General features: G+C 44.5%; 1 protein-coding gene across 2 annotated transcripts in view; it reads right to left on the bottom strand.

Annotated features, from left to right (window-relative positions):
• LOC140730861 (mitogen-activated protein kinase kinase kinase 21-like) overlaps window positions 1-23,831 on the bottom strand; it is a 146,345-nt gene extending 122,514 nt beyond the window's left edge. Inside the window, exon 1 of one of the 2 annotated variants that reach the window (XM_073051830.1) lies at window positions 22,848-23,831. In XM_073051830.1, the coding sequence (XP_072907931.1) occupies window positions 22,848-23,559 (712 nt within the window). In that variant the 5' untranslated portion in view covers window positions 23,560-23,831. The remainder of the gene's footprint in view (window positions 1-22,847) is intronic. The other variant, XM_073051831.1, reaches the window with a different exon arrangement.
• Window positions 23,832-24,284: the final 453 nt, after the last annotated feature.

Here is a 24,284-nt window from a genome sequence, read left to right as displayed (position 1 = left end):
CAAAATGCAGCCTTCCAGTGAAAGCAACATCTTTTTACAAATATCCAAACACACAGCCAAATTTCTTAAGGTACTTCACATGATCAAATAAAATATTACACAGGGACACTTGCAATAGGGTTTGATCAAAGAGGTGTGTTTGAAGGAGTAGGCTATCAGAACCAAATTTAGTATCACTGGCATTTGTCATAAAATTTGTTTTCAGCAGTACTTTGCAATGCATAACAATAAAAACCATAAAATACAATAAGTATATATAAAAATAAAGCAGTGCAAAAGAAAGGGAAAATTATGAGGTAGTGGACATGGGTTCTTTGTCCATTCAGAAATCTGATGGCAAAGCGAAAGAAACTGTTCCAAAAATGTTGAGCGTGTCCTCAAGCTCTTGCACCTCCTTCCTGATGGTAGCAATGAGAAGGGGGCATGTCCTGGGTGATGGAGATCTTTTTTGAGGCATCACCTTTTGAAGGTGCCCTCGATGCTGGGGAAGCTAGTGTCCATGATGGAGCTGGCTGAGTTTACAACCTGCTGCAACTTATTCTGATCCTGTGCAGTGACCCTCCCCAATACCAGTGAGGTGACCAGGAAGAACGTGCTCTGTGGTACAACAACGGGGACAAGAAAATTCACAACATATGCCACCAAGCTGAAACTTTCTAACTGCCACATAAATTAGGTGCGTAAGATGTGGTCAAGTCCTCAGAATTCCTCATCAGCCAGAAACCCTGTACGGATGATTCGGTCCTGATCCTGTTGGTATGGGAACAGTTCAACTAGACTCCTGAACCAGCGTGGGTAACTTCATTCAACAGTGAACCGATTCGACAACCTAACAACTCATTCTCAAGGATTTTACAATCATGTTCTCAGTTATTTATTTACTTATTCATTAATTATTACTTTTGTTTTTCTGCATGTCTTCTTTTGCACATAGGCTTTGTCAGTATTTGTTTCATTTCTTTGTTCCACTGGGAATGCCCGCAGGAATATGAATCTGGCAACATATACATAATCTGATAAATTTACTTTGAACTTAAAGAGGGTTTTAAGTGCTTGCAGATAAAGGGCAAGGCTGTTGTGAAATCTGAACATCTGGATAAAATTTTAATTGCAGGACTAAAATTTAAATCCGAAGACATTTCAAAGAATCTACGCCATGTGATCATATTGCAGCAAATGAGAGGAGTGTCAATGATCAAAAATATTAATTTAATGGTTATAAATTTATGGGAAAATGCACATTCCAGCCCCAGCGAATCTCAAACATAATGACACAACAGGGTTGTACAATAAACCTGTCACTTCAGTGAGTATCACATAACATTAATGGTAAGTGTGTGTCACCAGTGACACCTGCACATTTCTACAGATGCACCGTAGCCAGCATTCTAACTGGTTGCATCACACACTAATATATAGTTTTAAAATATGTATGTGCGTGCACACACAATAATTTAGTTTTATTATTATGTTTTGCAGCGTACTGCTCACACAAAACAACAGATTTCAGAACATGTGCCAGTGATAGGGCAAATATCCAGAGATTGGAGCTCATACTCATGCCAGGAACATGACCCAGCTCAGCAATCTGAATGGAACAATCTTCTGTTCCATGGCTGCACAATGCCAAGGGAACAGCCCTCATCACAACTGATCTGCTTGCTCAGAATCCACTGGAGGCAAAAATCCATCTGTAGTAATAGTCAGACTTTGAAAATAAGACCAAACTGAAACACATACAATGCCTTGTAAAAGTAATCAACCCTTTGTTCACATAAAGCAGCAATATAACCAGGGACTTTGATCAATTTAACTAAGATATTTTATTTGTGAATCACATGCCCTCTCCCCCCGCCCCACAACAGCATTGAAAAAAAAACAGGAAAAATTCTAAAGCATTAAAAACAAAAAAAAATTCATAAGCTGTCAGCCGTCCAAAGTATTCATCCCTCTTTGCTCAGTACTGAGTTGAACCACCTCTTGTAGCTATTGTATCCAGTGGATAAGTCTCTTTGCACATTGTGATGGTGCAAGAGTTGCCCATTCCCTCTTGCAAAATTGTTCAAGCTGTGCCAGGTTAGTTGGGGAGCGGTGGTGGACAGATATCTTGAGGTCTTGCCACAGATGTTCAATCAGGTTAAGATCAGGCATCTGAATGGGTCACTCAAGGACACCAGTTTTCTTCATTCAACTCTGGCAGCGTGGCGTCATCCTGCTGAAAGATGAACCTCCACCCTGGTTTAAGCTTTCTGGCAGAAACTAGCAGGTTTTAAATCCAGGACCTCTCTTTATATATCAGCATTCATCTTCCCATCAACCCCGACCAGACTTCCAGTCCCTGCTGCTGAAAAGCATCTCCATAACATGATGTTACCTCCACTGTAATTTACAGTAGGGGTGGTGTTACATGCCTGATGCCCAGTATTAGATTTACACCATACGCATCACTTAGTGTTGAGGCCAAAATGTTCCACTTTAGATGCGTCCAACCTTCTTCCACATCTTTACAGTATCTTCTAAGTGACACTTTGCAAAGTCTTTGCAGGCAAGGGTATACTCTTTTTTTTAAAAAAAAGTCATGGCTTCTTCCTTGCCACTCTACCATAAATACCCCTTTTTGTGCAAATGTGGGGCCATGAACTTCATCTCCAGAGCAGCCACTGAGTTCTGCAGCTCACTCAGAGCGACTGGGGCGTTACAGTAGCCTCTCTCACACGTGCCATTCTTTCCGGTGAGCAAGTTTACAGCAGCAGCCTGACCAAGGCAGTGTGGCTGTGGTTTCATATTTTTCCACAATGAACTGCACTGAGGCACGTTCAATACCTTTGAGAGGGTCTTGTACCCTTCCCCAAATTTGTGCTTCTCTATTATCATTTCCCTGACTTGTCTTGAATGCTTTTTTGCCTTCATTTTGGTATGGTCTGCTGAACCTTGAGGGATATTTATTCAAGTGATCCTCCATCTTTCTCCATCAACAATTAGGAGAATTGGCAATGTAATATACAGTACTGCACCCGAGGAAAGCTAGCATAGTAATTACAAAAGGAATGAAAACATTTTCAGCCTCACAATTCTGATTTTAATTTTTAGTAAATTGTTGACAGGTTTTGGAATTTTTCTTTTGATTTGACATGATGCATAATGTTTTACAGATTAGCTCAAATAATCCTGCTTCAATATTTTAGAAAATCAGGCAATAAAATGTGAAAATAGTTGTGAGGGCTGAATACTTTTCATGGCACTAAAGAACAGCCCCTTGCTAAGGAGATGTTATAGCAGATGGGTGTCAAACGGTAGGTTATAGGCTACTAACACCATTCCCAACTTCCACATGCCCAAAATAGGTAGAGGACTCAACGTTCTCCAATCACTCTTCCCAGATTTGCATACCAGGCCCAGAGGTTCTAAAAAGACCAAGTAAAAATATTGAATGCAGACATCCCATGAGTATGCACTGTCAACATTCAAGTGTAATAAGTAATTCACACTGAACTTCATCAATAGCAGCAATGAGGACAAGTGTACAGGAGTAAGGTACATTGGCTGTTTGAGGCGTGCTGCAAAATAACCTCACAATCAATGTCAGTAATACCAAGGAATTGATTGTGGACTTCAGGAAAGGGAACACACACCAGTCATCATTGAGTGGGGAGAATGAGCAGTTTCAACATTTCAAAGGATCTCTCCTGGGCCTAACCACAAAGACACACCTTAGGCCCTACTGAATTATGAATTTGAGACAAGTTGCTACGTCAAGGAGCATTCTGCCACCTTGCATCACAGCCAGGTACAGACACTCCAAGGCCCAGATCACAAAAGGCTGCAGAGGGCTGTAGATTCAGCCAGCACAACCCTCCCCAGCATCGAGGAGATGTTCAAGAGGTGGTGCCTCAATAAGGCAGAATCTGTCACGATCAGGATCAAAGTTCAGAGGAAATTTATCATCAAAGTACATAAATGTCACCTTGTGATTCATTTCCTTGCAGGCATACTGAGTAATTAGCCAGTGGTGGTGTAGTACCATCACCAATGGTCAGCTCCTTGCACATCGGTGCTAGGCTGAGCATCGAGCTAGCAACTCTGACTCGTAAGACAAAGTCAAATGCTACAGAAGCAGCAAAAATGCCACCTGTTGCACTACAAGGAGCGAAAAGGAACAACACTCAGTAAATTCTGTAAGTATAATAGGATCAATGAAAGACTGCACTAACTAGAGTGCAAAAGACTGTGCAAATGCAAAAAGAAAAAAAATAAGAATAACTAATTTCAGAAAACATTCGAATACACTTAGTTTAATACTACCTTGGACAAGGGGGAAGAGGAATAACATTCATTAAAAATCCACACAATAATCAGATAAAACTTCCAAAGATACAATTTTATCAACAAAAACAGGATTCAGCACTGCACACAAGCATATGCAATTCTGATAAGTACACACCACTAATCTTAAATGAGAGCACAACCCAGAGAAATGAAGACACTATCACTATTGAAGGAAAAGTTAATCAACAAAAGAGCATGACCCTCCATGGAAGACATCCCCAGGATCTGAGCAGACTAGATGTTGACAAGGAAGTGCCAAACTCCTGGCCCAGAGTTGGAGACCCCTTCACAGAAACAAAAGGGTTCCTTGTAGCAATATAGGACCCGGCGGTTAACACAAAAAAACCATCAAAAATACATTAACGAAAGCCCAACAGATTCAAGATGATAAATGCAGAAAATGCTGAGAAAAACCAGAAACAATCCAACACATTACAGGATCCTGTAGCCATTTAACATAATCTGTACCCTTACTCAGGCACAAACAAGATTAATCGGAATCTTGCTTTAAAATAGAAACGGAGATGAATTCACACCTCACTATAATACAAGCCTGACCCAGTTTTAGAGTCAGAATACCACAAATTATATTATGACCGATCAGTTATTACAGATTGGACAACCCATAATAACCATTGTAGAGATGACATACAGTGGATTGAAAAGCTTGATAATTCTCCAGGACTGGACGAGATGTACCCCAGGCTACTGTGGGAAGTGAAGGAGGAGATTGCTGAGCCTCTGGCAATGCTCTTTGCCTCATCAATGGGGAGGGGGGAGGTTCCAGACCATTGGAGGTTTGCAAATGTTGTTCCCTTTTTCAAGAAAGGGAATAGAGATAGCCCAGGAAATTATAGTCCAGTGAGTCTTCCTTCATCAGCTGGTAAATTGATGGAAAAGATCCTGAGAGGCAGGATTTATGAACATTTGGAGAGGCATAATATGATTAGTAGTCAGCATGGCTTTGTCAAGGGCAGGTTGTGCCTTACGAGCCTGACTGAATTTTTTTGAGGACGTGACTAAACACATCAATGAAAGAAGAGCAGTAGATGTAGTGTATACGGATTTCAGCAAGGCATTTGATAAGGCACCCCATGCAAGGCTTATTGAGAAAGTAAGGAGGCATGGGATCCAAGTGGACCTTGCTTTGTGGATCCAGAACTGGCTTGCCCACAGAAGGCAAAGAGTGGTTGTAGACAGGTCATATTCTGCATGGAGGTCGGTGACCAGTGGTGTGCTTCAGGGATCTGTTCTGGAATCCTTACTCTTCATGATTTTTATAAATGACCTGGATGAGGAAGTGGAGGGATGGGTTAGTAACTTTGCTGATGACATGAGAATAGGTTAAGTGAACTTGGCCTTTTCTCCTTGGAGTGACAGAGGATGAGAGGTGACCTGAAAGAGGTGTATAAAATGACGAGAGGCATTGATCGTGTGGACAGTCAGAGGCTTTTTCCCTCAAGGCTGAAATGGCTATCACGAAAGGGCACAGTTTTAAGGTAAACACAAAGTACACTGCAGATGCTTTGTCAAATCAAGACGTACAAAAAAGCTGGATGAACTCAGCAGGTCGAGCAGCATCCGCTGAAAGAGGCAGTCAACGTTTCGTCAGTCCTGACGAAGGGTCTCAACCTGAAACATTGACTGCTTCTTTCAACGGACGCTGCTCGACCTGCTGAGTTCATCCAGCTTTTTTGTACGTCAGTTTTAAGGTGCTTGGCTGTAGGTACAGAGGAGATGTCAGGGGTAAGTTTTTTTATGCCGAGAGTGGTGAGTGTGTGGAATGGGCTGCAGGCGATGGAGGCAGATACAATAGGGACTTTTAAGAGACTCCAGGATAGGTAAATGGAGCATAGAAAAATAGAGGGCTATAGGTGACCCTAAGTAATTTCTAAAGTAAGTACATGTTTGGCACAGCATAGTGGGCTGAAGGGCCTGTATTGCGCTGTAGGTTTTCTATGTTTCTGCACATTCAGTAAGCACTGAAATTCATGACTGTAACCTTCCTTCATTTCTTGATACGATCCGAGTTGAGCAAATTGCCCTTGGGTAACATATCAATATGCCATGCTTCTCTTGAGCCGAGGCAACAAAAAATGAGATTTAAATCCGTTGCTAGCTGTGCTTGGTCAGCTTCTACATTGAACCTTCGTCACTATTAGCTGGGGAGTACCGTGCACAGCAACGAAGCAGGCTGTCACGTACTGCTAGACTTTGCCTGTACTCCATACAGCTCAGTATATTTACTTACTGCTCTCACCACCCTCTGAAGGAAGAAGTCCCCTCTCGGGATCCCCTTAAATATTTTTACCTTTAACTTCTCGACGTAGTCCCACCCAACCTCAGTAGAAAACGCCTGCTTGCACTTCATAATTTTGCATACCTCTATCAAATTCTCACTCATTCTCCTACACTCCAGGGAATAAAGTCCTAACCTATTCAATCTTTCTCTGTAACTCAGGTCCACAACCATCCCTGTAAAATTTTCACTGCACTATTTGAATCTTTTTGACACATCTTTCCTGAAGGTAGGTGACCAGAACTGTACACAATACTCCAAATTTAGCCTCAGCAACATGATGTACAACATCAACATAACATCCTAACATCAGCACTCAACACTTTGTTTTATGAAGGCCAATGTGTCAAAACCTTTCTTTACAACCCTATCTAAAAACGATGGTCTGGATCCAAGTTAGAATTGGGAGAATAGATCAATTGCACTTTAAGCCTGTGGCCACCTTGCAGACAAGTTTATTTACATGCAATAAATACACTGCACCAAGAAGATAAGGGATTACACTGTGGGGTGGTATCATATGAGACCGTTTTAAACAGCATTTATGAAGAAAACCTTGAACTTCTACAATATTTACTACAATACCTGTGTTTACATGTACTTAATTTCTACATTACTTGTCTATTTTCAGCTGCCCAGGACAGAGGCCGAGTCTACTGGAGACCGTGTAGTGTGGCACGCATGCTGCCCCCTCGTGTTCACTCAGTAGAAGACAAATTGTATTGTGTTTGTCTGCAGACTGCTGCAACATTCATGGACTCAGGGACCATTTTGTGTGTGTGCTTGCATTTTACTGCTGTCTTATACGTGCTATGTCTGCCTCGTGCTGTATATGACTGTTGGTACTGTTTTGCACCTTGGCCCTGGAATAACACAATGATATTTATATCTAGCAATGATAAAGGAACTGAAATGTACTTCACAGTCTGATTGTAAGTGACATGGAGATAAGCAACAAGATTATGGTGTTTCTCTGCACCTGCTAGCCACTGAACAGATCGGAGATGGGTGTACGTTCAGGAGGTATTGTGGTTACCACACTGCAGTGTACTGACAATGCACACAATAGTGGTGATGGGAATGAATGGTCAGGAAAGGCTCTGTGTGAAGCTGCCTGCTCGGCACTAAGTGCCTGCAAACTTCATTGTCACTCAAATTGTGGAGATTAATATTATCCTCCTTACTGTGTTTGTAGGAGGTAAATAGTCAGATGATTCACACTAAAGCACAGCAAGCCATAGACCTGCCTTAATAGAGATTTAAGTATTTATTTTGGCTACCCTATTATAAAAAAAGATGTGGTTAAACTGCAAATAGTGGAGAGAAGATTTATGAGGCTGTTGCCAGGACTAGAGGCCTGAGTTAGAGGGAGAGGATGTCCAGGCTGGGTCTTTATTCCTTGTAATCTAGGAGAATGAAGAGCAAGCTTGTAAAAATGTTTAAAATTGAGAGGCATAAATAAAGTGGATGCCAATAGTCTTTTCCCCCACAGTAGGGGAGTCCAACGCTAGAGGCCACGGATTTATGGTGAGAGGGGAAAGATTCAAAAGGGACCGAAGGTGCAACAGTTTAAATGCAGAGGCAGTGACCACATGGAACAAGCTGGCAGAGGAGGCGGCTGAGGCAGGTACAATAGGATCATTTGGACAGGTACTGTTGGACTTGGTGACATTGATCTTTGGAAGTCAAGAATGAGGTGTGAATCTTGGCGATTACAGAAAACGAAAAAAGTCATGGTCTGTGTAAAAGACAGTCCTCTCATACCAGTGACAACAATCAACCAACAAAATATCCAGATTCATGTGGCACGACACCTGCTGCAGAAAAGCTGAGAAGCCTCTGGAAACACAGGATCCACAATACTACAAGTACTTGAACATTTATTTAACAGTTACTCGCATATAGGGGATGTCGTCAAAATTATAAGCAAGCATAGCAAAGTTAAACTATGAGAAGTAGTAGCAGCAATATAGAGTTGAGGGGCACTGGGAGTAGCCAGGTGGGTACCATGGACCAGTTGGGCCGAAAGGCCTGTATGCACTGCTATGCTAAGACTATTATCATTACTGACTTGCAAGGGGAAATCGCCAATGTTACCTGCCAATCCACATCAGTGAAAAATCAACAATCATGAAGATCCACAGAGAGGAAAAAAAAAGGGTAACCAGTGGGAGCACTTCACCCTGTAAAATGCAAGTACCTAAACCATAGACCTTGCTGTGGTCAATTTTGAACTCAGGCATTGTTTGGAAGCGCGATAGCCAAGGCTGATGTGGCAGGCTCGGAATCCAGCCTTGGCAGACATTACACACCTGTTAAGTACCCTCCTGCTCAGAACAATGGGAGCACGTGCTTGACAGCGAAAAGGTCTTGCTGCCCGAGCTAGGGATTTCTGCATTCAGAGCTGCACTCCCACGGGGCTCAGTAAAACAGACCTCACAGGCAGAGGGAAAAAACCATTGCAGATTCAACATGAAGACTAATCTACATTTAAACTTCAAATCTTCTTTCAAAGCAATCTAGTTTTCCTCCAATTAATTTTGAAGCTAAATTTGACTAAACAATGTTGGAATACTGTAACTCGAGATGAGAAATCCTAAGCCCCAAATTAAAGAGACTCAGGAGGCACAATGGCAATCAGATTTATATCAATGCAATCTTTTTTCTGAAAGGGTAGGTTGGGGCTGTGGGGAGGAAATCGGAGTCACACCCGAAAGCCAACAATGACAGTGCTGGCAGCAATGTTGGAGAATGCTGCTCACCGTCTGCTTCATAGCAAAGATCAGGCTGACTGAACACAGAAAATAATTTATAAATACAGTAGTTAATTGAATAAAATCGGCTCTTTTCTCAGAGTGAACTATGTTTTCTTTATTAATGAAATTATTACCAAGTCACAAATTGTTGATGAAATACACAAGGCTTTTCCCCTCTTGATTAAGCTTCAGTAAAAAGCATCGGTGTGAAATTAATTCTGCTTAAACTGCCTGAATCACCCCATGGCACCAAACTGCCGGGAGGGTCCCTAGACTATGCTGAGAAAAATATTTGCTTCATTCAATCCTTAGGAAAAGTGCTTTCACAAACAAAGTAATTTTTAATAGTTACTGTTATAATGCAGTCAATATTCAAATTTAGTACACAGCAATGGAATAATGACAAAATAATTTATTTTCAAGTTGTAATCAAGGCAAGTATTGGCCAAGGCAGAGGTAACTCACCTGATCTTTGGGATCTTTTCAGACCAAACAGTGCACAGAACAGTAGAGCAGAGGCACAGGTCTTTCAACCCACATTGTTGTTCCCAGTTAATTAAAAGTCTAACCAAAAGCTAATCCCTGCTACTTATACAATGCATATATCCCTCCATTCTCTGCACTTTAATATGCCCAAGAGTCTCTTAAGCACCTCTTCTGTATTTGCCTCTACTATATCCCTACTAGCACGTTACCACTCTTAAAAATCTTGCCCACACATCTCCTTAGAACTTACCTCCCTCACTTAGTGCAAAGCCTCTAGTATTAGACATTTCGAACATAAGACGTGGGAGCAGAATTAGACCATTCAGTCCATCAAGTCTGCTCTGCCAGTCCATTTTACCTTTTAATCCATTCTCTTGCCTTCTCCCCACAACCTTTAACACTTTGACTAATCACGAACCTATCAACCTCCACTTTAAATATACTCAATGGCTTGGCCTTCACAGTCGTCCATGGCAATTAATTCCAGTTTCAACATTCTCTGGCTAAAGAAATTCCTCATCTCTGTTCTAAAGGGATATACTGCCCTCTGCTCCTAGAAACTGATATTCACGCTATCGGGTTGGAGACTATAGAAAGCATCTTCTCCACGTCCACACTATCTAAGCCTTTCAATATTCCCCAAGTTTCAATGAGACTGCCACTCTTCCCCCCCCCCCCCCCATTCTTCAAACCCACAGCAAGTACAGGCCCAGAGCCTTCAAACACTCATCATATGTTAACTTTTCATTCCTGGGAGCATTCTTGCAAATGTCTAATGTCAGCACATCCTTACATGTGGGGCTCACCCTTAAAGCTGCTCACAATAAGGGAGCTTCAATGTTTAATCTCGAAGATGCACCCCTGCCATGCATTACTACTTTCAAAACAACACTACAGCATCAGCCTAGAACCAAGTCACCATGCTGGAACCTACATTTGCCATTTAGGCGAGTGCTGTTAACTGGGCCACAACTATTGTCAGTAATCTGTCACCACTTCAGAGTAATACAGCAATTAGTGGCAACAAATTAAACTCATCTCCATGTTAGGCTCAGGTGCGTGTGCAAAGATCTCACATTAACTCCAGGAAACATACACTAAAGTAAATAGTCCAGTGGCAGGGAAGAAGTTAAACAGTCACATGCAATTCATTTAACTTCAACTGGGCTGAATTAAATTGATGAGGAATAAATACTCACCATTAAACGAGAAATAAAACAACTTAACAGCAAAGACTAATGGCTCAGTTGGGTGGCGGGGTGGAGATACATCCCTACCAAAGGAGGTGCAAGGCACTCCTCTCCTCCGTTAGCCAGCAGGTCACCTCTGAGCAAGGTGTAGCTCCTGCTCCGATCAGGGTCATGTGACGCCAAGGGAGCAGATGGTGGATGGTTGTACGAGAAGCTGGTGCATTTCACAAGTCCCAGTTACATGACCACTGACACCAGGCAGACAATTTCTGAAGAGAATTAATAATGCCTGGGTTCGTCCATCTTATAAAAACTCTGCACAGAAGTCAGCATGGGCATCAGAGGCCTACCGAAGCTAGGAGCACGAGTGTAAAAAGCCATTCTTTATTCAGCGAGGAATGTGTGTCGGTGTCAGAGCCTACAGCAGTCAGTTGATGGGATAAAGGTTCACAAGATTATGAGAGGCATAGATACAGTGGACAGAGAGCATTTGTTTCCCAGAGTTGAAATGTCTAATACCAGAGGGCATGCATTGAAGATGAGAGGGGGTGGCGTCAAAGGGGATGTGAGGGGCAAGTTTTTTTTTACTTAGAGAATGGTGGCCTGGTACGGTGGTAGAGGCTGGCTGACGTTTTGGGCCAAAACCCTTCTTCAGGACTGAGACTACCAGAATAAAAAGGTGGGTGGGAAAAGCCAAGGGCTGGAGAAGGAATCCGACAGGAGAGGAGGGTGGATCATAGGAGAAAGGGAAGGAGGAAGGGACCCAAGGGGAGATAACAGGCAGCTGAGAAAAGGTAAAAGTTAGAGTGGGGAAATTGTTTATCAGGAGCAGAAATTGATATTCACGCTATCGGGTTGGAGACTACCCTGAAATCAAGATGTTGCTCCTCCACCCTGAGCATGGCCTCATCTTGACACAAGAGGCGGCCATGGATTGACATGTCAGAAATGGAATGGGAATTGTTTGGTCTAAATCCACGTGTAATCCAGATTAGCCGAAGTGGCAAATTTCCTCAACTCATTTCCAGTTACAGAAATTCCAGTGCAATTCAATCCACTGTCTCACTGGGCCAACCACTCTAAGGCACTGACTGAACCACTACATATCAGGAGACATCACAAGTTTACACACTTATAGAAAACAATGTCCAGATTTTCAGCACTGAGAACTGAACCTTTCAAAAGCTTCACACAACTTAATACTTATAGAATGCTTTTAAAAGCATCAAAAAATGCCAGCCTTTCTTCAGATTCAGCAACAGCCTCTTGACAGAGAATAAAATGAACGCACTCCAGTTCTGTGACTTCCAAATAAACCAATGTCAAGCTCACAGACTAAGAACAAAAGAATTAAGACAGGAGTAGGTTACTCAGCTCATGTGACTGCACAGAGTGGGAATACGGATCCACAACTCTTTGAAAGCAGTGTTACAAGTAGATAGGGTGGTAAAGAGAACTTCTGGCACATTGCCCTTCATAAATCAAGACAGGAGTTGGAATGTAATGTTGAAGCTGTACAAGACAATGGTGAGGCTGAATCTGGAGTATTGTCACCTATTCAAATGTCTCTTAAATGTTGAAATTAAACTCAAATCCACTTCACAGGAGCTCAGTCTACACTCTCACCATCCTACATGTGAAGTTCCTCCTCAAGATACTTTTAAACAGCTTACCTTTCACCCTTAACCCCTGACCTCTAGTGGTAGTCTCATCGAAGCTTAGCAGAAAAGACTGCAATAATTCCTCATATACCTCTTATACGATCTCCCCTCATTCTCCTATGCTCCAGGGAATAAAGTTAAACGTTTCCCCATAACTCAGGTCCTCAAGTCCCAGCAACTTCCTTCTAAATTTTCTCTGAACTCCTTCACTGTTACAGATATCTGCTGAAGGTAGGTAACCAGATCTGCACACGATACTTCAAACTGGGCCTCACCAATGTCATAGGGTTGGTCAGTAGCGGCATTAGCACCACACTTCGAGGTGGACGGCAGCGGTATCTGCACAGAATAAAGGCCTGGCAATCTACTTCCGTATCCTGACATGAAAACCCTACGGACAACTACACTATCCATAGGGTCGCCATGAGTCACTGATGACTCGACGGCACTCATCAACATCTTATACATCTTCAAAATAACACCCCAACAATTGTACTCAATACCCTGATTCTTGAAGGCCACAAACTCTCTTTACTTGTGACAGATTCAAGGAATTATGAAGTGTTATGACTTCATTCCCTGGAGCACAGGAGAATGAGTGGAGATTTTTATAGAGCTTTTTCCCCTCAGGTTGGGTGAGACTAGAACTGGAGGTCAGAGGTTTAAGGTGAAAGGTGAAATATTTAAGAGGCATATGAGGGGGTATTTTTGCACTCTGAGGGTGGAGCAAGTGTGGAACGAGCTGCAGCTGTAGTGTTAAAACAGGTCCAATTGTAACATTTAAGAGAAGTTTGGATAGGGACATGGATGAGAGGGGTACGGAGGGCCATGATCTGGGTACAAGTAGGTGGGACGAGGCAGGTGCTAGGATAAGATCAGGGATGACTGTCTACTTCCCACATTACCCTTTGATTCCCTTAATATTTAAAAACCCATTCATCTCACAGAGCAACACTGCCAGAAACAAACCCACCTAATGTCCGTGCCAATCAAGGTGTCCACTTAAACTAGTCCTATTTGTCGACATTTGGCTGTATCCTCTAAACCAGGGGCTCCCAACCTTTGTGCCATGGACCAATACAAATAAGCAAGGGTCTGTGGACCCCAGGTTGGGAACCCCTGCTTTAAACCTTTCCAGATTCTTATCTAAATTCGAGGGCGGAGCTAAGTGATGTTTACTTGCATCTTCGGAAACAGCCCCATTTCTACCTTTGATGTCTCCTTTGTCCTTTTCAAGGTTCTTCTGAAGACCCTGACCTGGAGGTACACTCTGACTTTGGTTCTTTGCGGGAATGGGACCTGCTCTCAGGACCTCACAATCGGCCACTGTCTGATATCCCAAGAACGAGGCCCGGAAGACCAGTGCACCTTCAGGGTGCTGGACTGGCACGGCTCCGGAGGCAGGCCGGTGCCCCTGACTGAGGCGTCACAGGAGAATACGGAACATCGTGAGCAGTGGGTGGGCTGTGTGTCCAGTGCGCAGAGCTCTCAAAAAGCAACGCAACAGGCTTTTAACATAATAAATCAGCGAGTTGTTTGTTATGTCTCCCCTTTTGTTGTGAAACAGTGACACTTCTTTTTCCCCTATTTGGGGGGGAGGGAGAGAGAGAGAGCCTGTGTATGTTGAATTACTGGGTGAACGAGTAGCCTTTGGGGTACTGCAAGCCTGTGTCTTTACTGATGCTTTGCTGCACGTTTGAGTGCTCAGTGGAGGGTGCAGATGCCTTTTCGCTGGTGGGGGGGGGGGGTCATTGCCTTGCTGCAGTTTGTGCTGGGGGGGCACTTTTAACTAACATTTCTAATGTTCTAACATTAGAACATTGGGGGGGACTGTTGTAACATTTGACTGCCGTTCTTTCTTTGGGGCACTCCTCTGTTTTTGTAGATTTTGTAAATAAAAAGCATTTCAGGATGTATATTGTATTCGTTTCTCTGACATTAAATGTACCCATTGAAACCTATAGAAATGTGTCTTAAATATTGCTATTGTACCAGCCTCAACTACTTCTTCTGGAAGCTCATCCCATACATGTACCACCCTCTGCATAAAGAGGCAGCCCTCAGGGTCCTTTCAAATCATTCCATTCTCACCTTAAACCAATGCCCTCTAGTTCTTGCTTCCATTTTCCCTGGGGGGAAAGGTCCCACATGATTTTATACACATTTTGAACTTTGATCACCGGAACAGCCCTATCACCATGCCATCCTTGGGTAGATAATGCTAAATATCTGACAGTTGTCCTGAAGGGCCAACCCCTTTATTTGGGATCGTAATGTCCAGTGCAAGACATCAAAGCAGGGGAGACATTAACCTACGCAGATTGGGGGGTTGATTTTTGAGCATTTTCATTCTGTCTGCCATGTAAGACAGGACATTCCAGTAGCCATCCAGTTCCACTTGACTTCCAAATTACGTATCAACATGGCCTCCATTATAAAGGCCAAACTCAGGATGGAGGAGCAACAGCTTGAATTCCACCTGGTAGCTTCCAACTTAAGGACATCAACATCAATTTCTCTAACTTTTAGTAATTACCCTGCCATTCCCACTCTCTCTCTGGCTCCCTTCCTCCTTCCCTTTCTCCAATGGTCTACTGCCCTCCATCAGATTCCTCCTTCTTCAACCTTTACCTCTTCCACCTATCACCTCTCAGCTTCTCACTTCATCATGCTTCCCACATCCAATTATCATCTCAGCTGCCAGTTGTTTCTTCAGCCTTCCACTCCAGTCCTGTTGCAGGGTCCTGACAAGAAACATAGACTGTTTATTCCTCCCTTTATAGATGCTGAGTTCTTCCAGCATTGTGTGTGTTGCTCTGGATTCCCAGCATCTGCAGAATCTTTTGTGTTCATGTAGCTCCCTCAGTGATGAAGTACAGATTGTCCCCAGCTTTTGGAATCCTGTTCAGAATCAGGTTTAATATCACTGCCATTAATCATGAAATTTGTTGTTTTGCACCAGTACATCACAATACTTAATTTTTTTAAATCTATAAACATATATTGTTCATTAAGTGCCGTGTTATATGACATGGGTGATCATAGTCTTTCCATGATCATGTTCTTGGAGTTTTTTTCTACAAAAGTGGCTTGCTTTGTCTTCTGGGCAGAGTCTTTACAATACGAGTGATCCCAGCTGCTGTCAATACTCTTCAGAGATTGTCTGCCTGCCTGGTGTCAGTGGTCACATAACCAGGACTTGCGATAAGCACCATCCACCACCTGTCCCATGGCTTCACGTGACCCCGATTGGGGGGAGGGAGCTAAGCAAGCGGTACAGGCTAGCGAAGGCAAGGAGCAGCTTACACCTCCTCTGGTACAGATATATCTTATCTCCATGCAAAAAAAATCTAATTAAATTAAATAAGTATGCAAAAGCGAGAAAACAGAAAAAAGTGAGATAATAGATTATAGACAGTAGGTGCAGGAGTAGGCCATTCGGCCCTTCTAGCCAGCACCGCCATTCACTGTGATCATGGCTGATCATACACAATCAGTACCCCGTTCCTGCCCTCTCCCCATATCCCTTGACCCCGCTATCTATAAGAGCTCTATCTAACTCTCTCTTGAATGCATCCAGAGACTTGGCCTCCACTGCCTTCTGGGGCAGAGCATTCCACATATCCACCACTCTCTGGGTGAAAAAGTTTTTCCGCATCTCTGTTCTAAATGGCCTACCCCTTATTCTTAAACTGTGGCCTCTGGTTCTGGACTCGCCCATCAGCGGGAACATGCTTCCTGCCTCCAGTGTGTCCAATCCCTTAATAATCTTATATGTTTCAATCAGATCCCCTCTCATCCTTCTAAATTCCAGTGTATACAAGCCCAGTTGCTCCAATCTCTCAACATATGACAGTCCCGCCATTCCCAGAATTAACCTTGTGAACCTATGTTGCACTCCCTCAATAGCAAGAATGTCCTTCCTCAAATTTGGAGACCAAAACTGCACACAATACTCCAGGTGGGGTCTCACCAGGGCCCTGTACAACTGCAGAAGGACCTCTTTACTCCTATACTCAATTCCTCTTGTTATAAAAGCCAGCATGCCATTAGCTTTCTTCACTGCCTGCTGTACCTGCATACTTGCTTTCATTGACTGATGTACAAGAACACCGAGATCTCATTGTACTTCCCCTTTTCCTAACTTGACTCCATTTAGATAGTAATCTGCCTTCCTGTTCTTGCCACCAAAGTGGATAACCTCACATTTATCCACATTAAACTCCATCTGCCATACATTTGCCCACTCACCCAACCTGTCCAAGTCACCCTGCATTCTCATAACATCCTCCTGACATTTCACAATGCCACCCAGCTTTGTGTCATCTGCAAATTTGTGTTCATGGAACATTCAGAAATCTGATGGTGGTGGGGAAGAAGTTGTTCCTAAAATGTTGAGTGTGTCTCTTCAGACTTCTGTATCATTTAAAATGTGAGCAGTTCCCAAGTTGGAAATACCAGCAGGAGCAGTGTTCCAAGGCAGCATTGGTATGCAACCTCAGAGCTGCCGACTGCTATACATTGCAAATTGCACAGGTGGAAACAGAGGCTGGCAATCTAAGAGACAACGTAGTGCTCAGCAAACAGAAGATAGACCGAGAAGTGAAATAAGCTACCATCCTCTGATGCACAAAGCGACTGAGAATAAAGATCCAAAAATTACCCCAAATCCAGGAGTACATCTTTATGATCAGAGACGAGCAGAAGCAGCAAATGGCATGATGCCCCGACTCATGTCCTGGAAGAGCCTTTGGTGGGACTGCATACCAAAGGCCAGGCTCAGAACTTAGTATCAGAAAGGAATTGATAAAGACGTGGGTGCACGGGGAAGGCGACAGCCACTTTGTGGTACTGTGACAGAGTCAAGCAGAATTGTCTGTATAATTTGAGCACCATTCTCCTCTCTTCCCTTGGACAGCAAACCTGGCATTATGAAACCACACAGAAGGAAAATTAAGGACTGCAAAAGAAATAACAATGAAACAAGTACATTCTTTCCAAGAGGGAGAATACAAAAGTACATCTCAAAAGAAAGCATAGTACTAATTAAGCCGTTTAATTAGCTTGGCAAATTGCAGGCCAAAGGACCAGAACAGCAAAGGATGCTCTGACCCACTCTAACCTCAGTCGCTCTCTGTCTTGAATATAGCATCAGAATCAGGCTTAACATCACTGACATATGTCGTAAAACTTGCTGTTTTGCTGCAGCAGTACAGTGCAACGCAAAAATAAATTACAATAAATAGATATAAATTTTTAAATTAAGTAGTGCAAAAAGAGTGAGGTCGTGTTCATTGCCCACTTAGAAATCTGATGGCAGAGGGCTTCCTGAAACATTGTGAGTGTGTCTTCAGGCTCCTGTACCACTTCCCTGAGGTTAACAATAGAAGAGGGCATATCCCGGGTGATGGGGGTCTTTAATGATACTTGAGGTATTGCCTTTTCAAGATACCCTTGATGATGGGGAGCATTACAAAGCTGCATATAAAGTGAATGGTAAGTAACATGGACAGGTGCAGAAAAGGAAGTTAATGAATAACAAGATATGGTTATGTCATTCTCGAAGTAGTGGAAGATCTAGAAAACGTGGTTTGTATATACTAGGCTTGGAGACTGTGAAACAGATTTACTCGAAGCCTTGCTGCTGCTTGGAATTTAGTAAGAGACTCCTTGGTTGAGGTTTGTACAATAAACATTGAGAAGCAAGAAAATTTCCATTGTTTGGCGAGTCGAGGGGCAAAGGGAATTGTCTTAAGTACAGAGGATTCTGGTTAATTGGGCCATTGATTAATCGGGACAGCTGCTTCTCTGGGACACTATCCGGACAGGAATCCGTTGCCAGTTTCCAATTAGTGTCAGTCCTGTGTGCAGAAATCACTGGTTTTTGTCACTAAAACAAAATAGTAAGACAGTTCAGAACTGCTTTGCTCACTGCGGTTTTAAGCTTTGAAGATGCTAGAAATTGCCTGGAGTAAAAATGAAATGATTTCATTATTTCAGCAAATTAGAAACTACAAAGAATTTGAAGATAATTATTTAGAATGTTACAATGACAATGACGAATTGGAGGATGCAATCATCAAAAGCATTGTAGGGAGGCAGTCCATTATCTGCACAGGGGGCCGGTGCTAGTATAAATAGAGTTCTAATTGGTTCTGTATTTCATTTAAATATCGTTATTCAGCTAAACAGCTGTTTTTAAACTATCTCCACGAAACTTTGGTCAACTAGAGCAGCTGATTAATTGGGCCAAAATGTACTGGTCCCTATGTGTCCCAGTAAACCAGAATCCACTATATTAGCCACATCCTTCAGTCACAATGCTGGCAAACTCCTTCAGGTACAAGTTCACAACATTTGTTCAAAGATGTCAGCTTGCCACAGCAATGAACAATCAGAAGTTAAGATTTCACTTGGGGGCTGTAATCAGTTTAAAAATAACTCTATAACTTATTCAAAGTAGTCACGAATACACCCCATAAACTAAATTACAACATATTACTCATTCCTAACCATTTAGAATTCTACGTGAATTAAAAGTGGAACACAATGTACTTTGACCACCGGACTTCTTGAATTGAATCAAGATTGAAAGAACATCTTTGTAAACTTTTGGCCTCACCTATCAAAATCCAAACTGCTTCAGTTCAAAGTAAATTTATTATCAATATACGTATATGTCACCATATACACCCTGAGATTCCTTTTCTTGCAGGCATTCATAGTAGAACAAAGAAATACAGTTGAATCAATTAAAAACTACACACTAAGACAAACAACCAATGTGCAAAAGGCAGCAAACTATGCAAAGGCAAAACTAATAATAAATAAATATTGAGTGTTGCTGGAAATCCGCAAATAAAACCAAAAAATGTTGCAAATACTCCGCAGATCAGACAGTGTCCATTAAAGGAGGGAGAGCCGACATTTGATAAAATTTCTTCTAGAAAATTATTGAATCTCTGTATCACAGATGCTGGCTGACCTGCAGAGTATTCACAGCTTCTTTTCAAATTTCTGGTCATAACCAACCAACTAGACTGTTCGATCTTTCCTGCAGATACTTCTAATGAACAAGGGGATCCACCTTGTAAAAACAGAGGCATACTGTAAGAGATTCCACAGATGAAAATCACGAGCAACACACAAAGTGCTGGTGGAACTCAGCAGGTCAGGCAGTATCTCTGAAAGGAAATGAGCAGTTTTGGGCCAAGTCCTGATGAAGGGCTCAGCCCAAAATGACGATTACTTACTTCCCTCCATAGATGCTGTCTGACCTGTTGAGCTCCTCCAGCATTTTGTGCATGTTGTAAAAATATTCTGTTGTATTTCTTCTATAGGACCTCAATAAAAGTAAATAACTAGCACATTTCAAAGCAAGCTACAATAAAACTTACAATGGAGAACAATATTCCAGAGCACAGAAATTTCTTCTGAAAGTACACTTATTATCAAAGTATGTATACATTATACAACTTTGAGATTCGTCTCCTTGCAGGCAGCCACAGAACAAGAAGCCAGAAAGAATCCATTAAACACACCCAAAGTGCAGAGAGAGGCAAAAAACAAATCATGCAAACAATAAAATGAGTTAGAACAAAAGTGAGTGGCCAGACACAAAGCCTGGAGCAGGCCCACAATCTTGGCCTCAATTCAGCACGTAACGGAGTAAATGTCCATAGAGGTTAGATCACTGAAACCATTAAAAACTGTAGATTAATAGTGACAGTTGTCTGGAACAGGTGTCCTATGCCTGTTCCGATTGTATGTAATTCATTTCACACATTATTTCTGCAGTCAGATGAATGTCAAATGAAGCCATTCAGCCTACTGCTCTATTTTTATAGTTTTTTTTAAAACTTAAGTATTCCTAACTCTCACATGCTTATCAATCCTGCTTGTCACCAATTCACTCCAACCATCCTCTAGCCATTTAACACACAGTCAACATAACACACACTCCATCACTGAGCATATCTACACGGTACGCTATCCATCATGCTCTCTCCTTACCGCTGCCTTCAGGAAGAAGGTACAGAGCCTCAGGACCCACACAACCAGGTTCAGGAACAGTTATTACCCCTCAACCATCAGGCTCTTGAACCAGAGGGGATAACTTCACACCCCACCACTGAAATATTCCCACAACCGACAGACTCACTCAAGCTCTCGATATTTGTATTTGCGGTTTGTTGTCTGTAGGCACACTGATTGTTTGTGCATCCTATTGGCTCTATGGTGTTTCGTGGATTAACTGTGAATGCCTGCAAGAGAATCAATCGCATGGTGTTGAGTGCGTGTATATCAATCGCATGGTGTTGTGCAAACACGAGGAAATCTGCAGATGCTGGAAATTCAAACAATAACACACATAAAATGCTGGTGGAACACAGCAGGCCAGGCAGCATCTGTAGGGAGAAGCGCTGTCGACGTTTCAGGCCGAGATCCTTCGTCAGGACTAACCGAAAGGAAAGATAGTAAGAGATTTGAAAGTAGTGGGGGGAGGGGGAAATGCGAAATGATAGAAGACCGGAGGGGGTGGGATGAAGCTAAGAGCTGGAAAGGTGATTGGCGAAAGTGATACAGAGCTGGAGAAGGGAAAGGATCATGGGACGGGAGGCCTCAGGAGAAAGAAAGGGGGGGGGGAAGCACCAGAGGGAGATGGAGAACAGGCAAACAACTAAATATGTCAGGGATGGGGTAAGAAGGGGAGGAGGGGCATTAACAGAAGTTAGAGAAGTCAATGTTTAATGGTGTTGTGTGTGTGTGTGTGTGTATCAATCGCATGGTGATGTGTGTGTGTGTGTATCAATCGCATGGTGGTGTGTGTGTGTATCAATCGCATGGTGGTGTGTGTGTGTGTGTGTGTATCAATCGCATGGTGGTGGTGTGTGTGTGTGTGTGTACCCCAACCCATACATTTGATAATAAATTTATTTTGAACTTCGACAACTCTGCAAACAATAAAACAAAGTACGTGGTCTGATGGCATGCTCGCAAGCAAATGAACAAAGATTCCACTCTGTTACAAAGATGCATGAAATCTACCAATTCCAAGGATTGCAGGCATTTTGGTTTCCATTTCAAAACTCACAGCATGAAAGCAATGATTTCCCAGTCATGTTACTGCCATCCCACCAATTCCCATAGAGAAGGTGCTCACAGCTCAGTACATGCCTCTTTACACCGTGTCTTTATCAGCAGAGGGTACAAAGATTTATGAGAATGTTATTGCAGTGATGTTGCTGGGGCTCAGGAATTTCAAATATGCATAAAGAACAGACAGGCTGAAGTTCACTTGATGAGGCAGCAGGTTAAAGGATGGTATCCCAACCACTGTGTAGTACACTAAATGGAATTTCATTTGCTGGAAGTAGTTGAGAAGCGAGCAGCCACCCCCATTCTGCATCTACTACAGCCCTGCCAACCCCACAGTACCCTCTCCACCCCTCCCAGAAAACAAATCAAGCACAAACCCACAGCAGCTCTAACCAACTTAAACAGCAGCATCCCTGTTGCCACACTCTGAGCCTCCAAAACGACAAGGCGCATCTTTGATCTTCTCCCCCTCCCTGCTCCGAGGGTGTGCATCATAACGGACTCCCCCCACCCCCACCCCCGCACACTCCGTGCTGTGTCCACGACGGGGGTGGAAGGGGCAGATAAGGAAGATTCTCCCCTTCTTGGGATTCTGCTTTGTGTACACGGGGGAGGTGTATTTCCTACCTTCGCTCGGCTTCTGGCATGTGTAGATCTGTCAGCCTCTTCTGCCCAGATGGCTGGGGGTGGGGAGTCTCTGATAGCCTCTCCCCTCCCCCACTACACTGTTAAGCCTGTCTCTCTGTTTATCCAACGGATTCCCTCCTCCACGGTGTTCTGCTTTGTACGGGGGAGGGCATATTACCCCTCCCTGGATTTTTTGCTTTGTGTAGGAGGGGTGTGGGGCATCTGACAGCTTCTCCCTTCCCCGGGAAACTCTGCACTTGTACATCGGAGCGTATTGGCCAGACTCTCCCATCCCTAGGGGGGTTTTCGCTTTGAACAGGGCGGAGGGGTGTGGACGGAAAGCTTCTCCCTACCCCCGGGAACTCTGCGCTGCGCACCCTCCCCTCCGTGGAATCGTACTCACTGTTGCTGGACTTGAGGTCTCGGTGGATGATGGGCACGATGGCCTCGGCGTGCAGGTAGCACATGCCCCGGGCGATCTGGACGGCCCAGTTGACGAGGGTGCAGGGCGGGATGCGGCGGCCGGCCAGCGCCCGGTTGAGGGGGCCGCCCTGCGCGTACTCCATCACCAGGCACAGGTTGGGCTCCTGCAGGCAGACGCCGCGCAGCGCGATGATGTTGCGGTGCTGCAGCATGGAGAAGAGGCGGGCCTCCCGCCGGGCGCTCTCGGCCGTAGCTCCGGCCTCCTCGTCCGGGTCGCGGCGGGCCGCCTTCACGGCCACCGGCTGGCCCCTCCAGGTGCCGCGGTACACCTTGCCGAAGCCGCCCACGCCGATGATCTCCTGCAGGCTCAGCTGGCTGAACTCGATCTCGATGGCCTGGGCGCCGGCCGCTCCGACCTGATGGTCCGCCGGCCCGCTCCTGGGCCGCGTCGGCTGGCGGCTCACGTAGTTGGCGGGGAAGATGCCGACCCGCTCGCCGATCTTGCCCGTCCACCAGCCCTCGTCGCCCGACACCTTAGCGTCGGTGGACAGCACCTCGAGCACGTCGCCGCGCCGCAGGCTCAGCTCGTCCTCGGCGCTCGCCTCGTACTCGAACACCGCCGTCCAGAAGGGGCCGGCGAGGCCGAGACCCGAGTCGGGGCCCGGGCTGCCGCCGCCGCCGAAGGAATCCATCGCGGCCGCCGCCGCCGCCGCCGCCTTGGGTCGCGCTCAGGGGCCGAGCCGGGCGAGAGGAGGAGCGGCGGCGGCCACCGCCGCCTTCTTGAGCCGGTCCCCAGCCGCTGCTGCTGCCGCCGCCGGCCGTCCCCGCGCCCCTTCCGCCTCCATGGAGACGCGGCCCTGCTTCTCCCCCGAGGAATCCGCTCCTTGCCCCCGGCGACGCTGCAGCTCCGGGACCGGGGCCGAGGCGAGCACAACCGGACCAGCCGCCGCGGGGTTACTGGCGGTCACCGTCACGCCGACACGCCTCCCCGGACCACCGCCTCCCATTGGCCCGCCTCCGTCATCTGACGGCGAGGGGCGGGGCCGAGTCCAGTTTCGGAGGGGAGGTGGGGAGCACTTCCATGAGACCGAACTATGTTCCATGTGTCAAAGTTTTGTGGCGAGTGATTTAACGCACCACTGCAATTATCTCGTCCTCCTTGACACTTGTCACGGAACTGAACTCTTCATCTCATCTTCACCACACGCATTGATTATTATTTTTCCCTCAGTTTGTTTTTGTTCTGCAGACATTGGTTCTTTGCCCGCCCTGCTGGGTGCGGTCTTTTAATGATTCCATGGTGTTTCTTGTAATGACTGAGATTGCCCGCGGGAAAATGAATCTCAGGGTTGTTTCTGGTGATTTGATAGTAAATTTACTTTGAGCTTTGTGTACAGTACCGGAAACGCCATTAAAC

The sequence above is a fragment of the Hemitrygon akajei genome, chromosome 7, assembly GCF_048418815.1.
Source record: "Hemitrygon akajei chromosome 7, sHemAka1.3, whole genome shotgun sequence".
Lineage (NCBI taxonomy): Eukaryota > Metazoa > Chordata > Chondrichthyes > Myliobatiformes > Dasyatidae > Hemitrygon > Hemitrygon akajei.
This window is presented reverse-complemented; position numbering and strand designations above follow the sequence as displayed.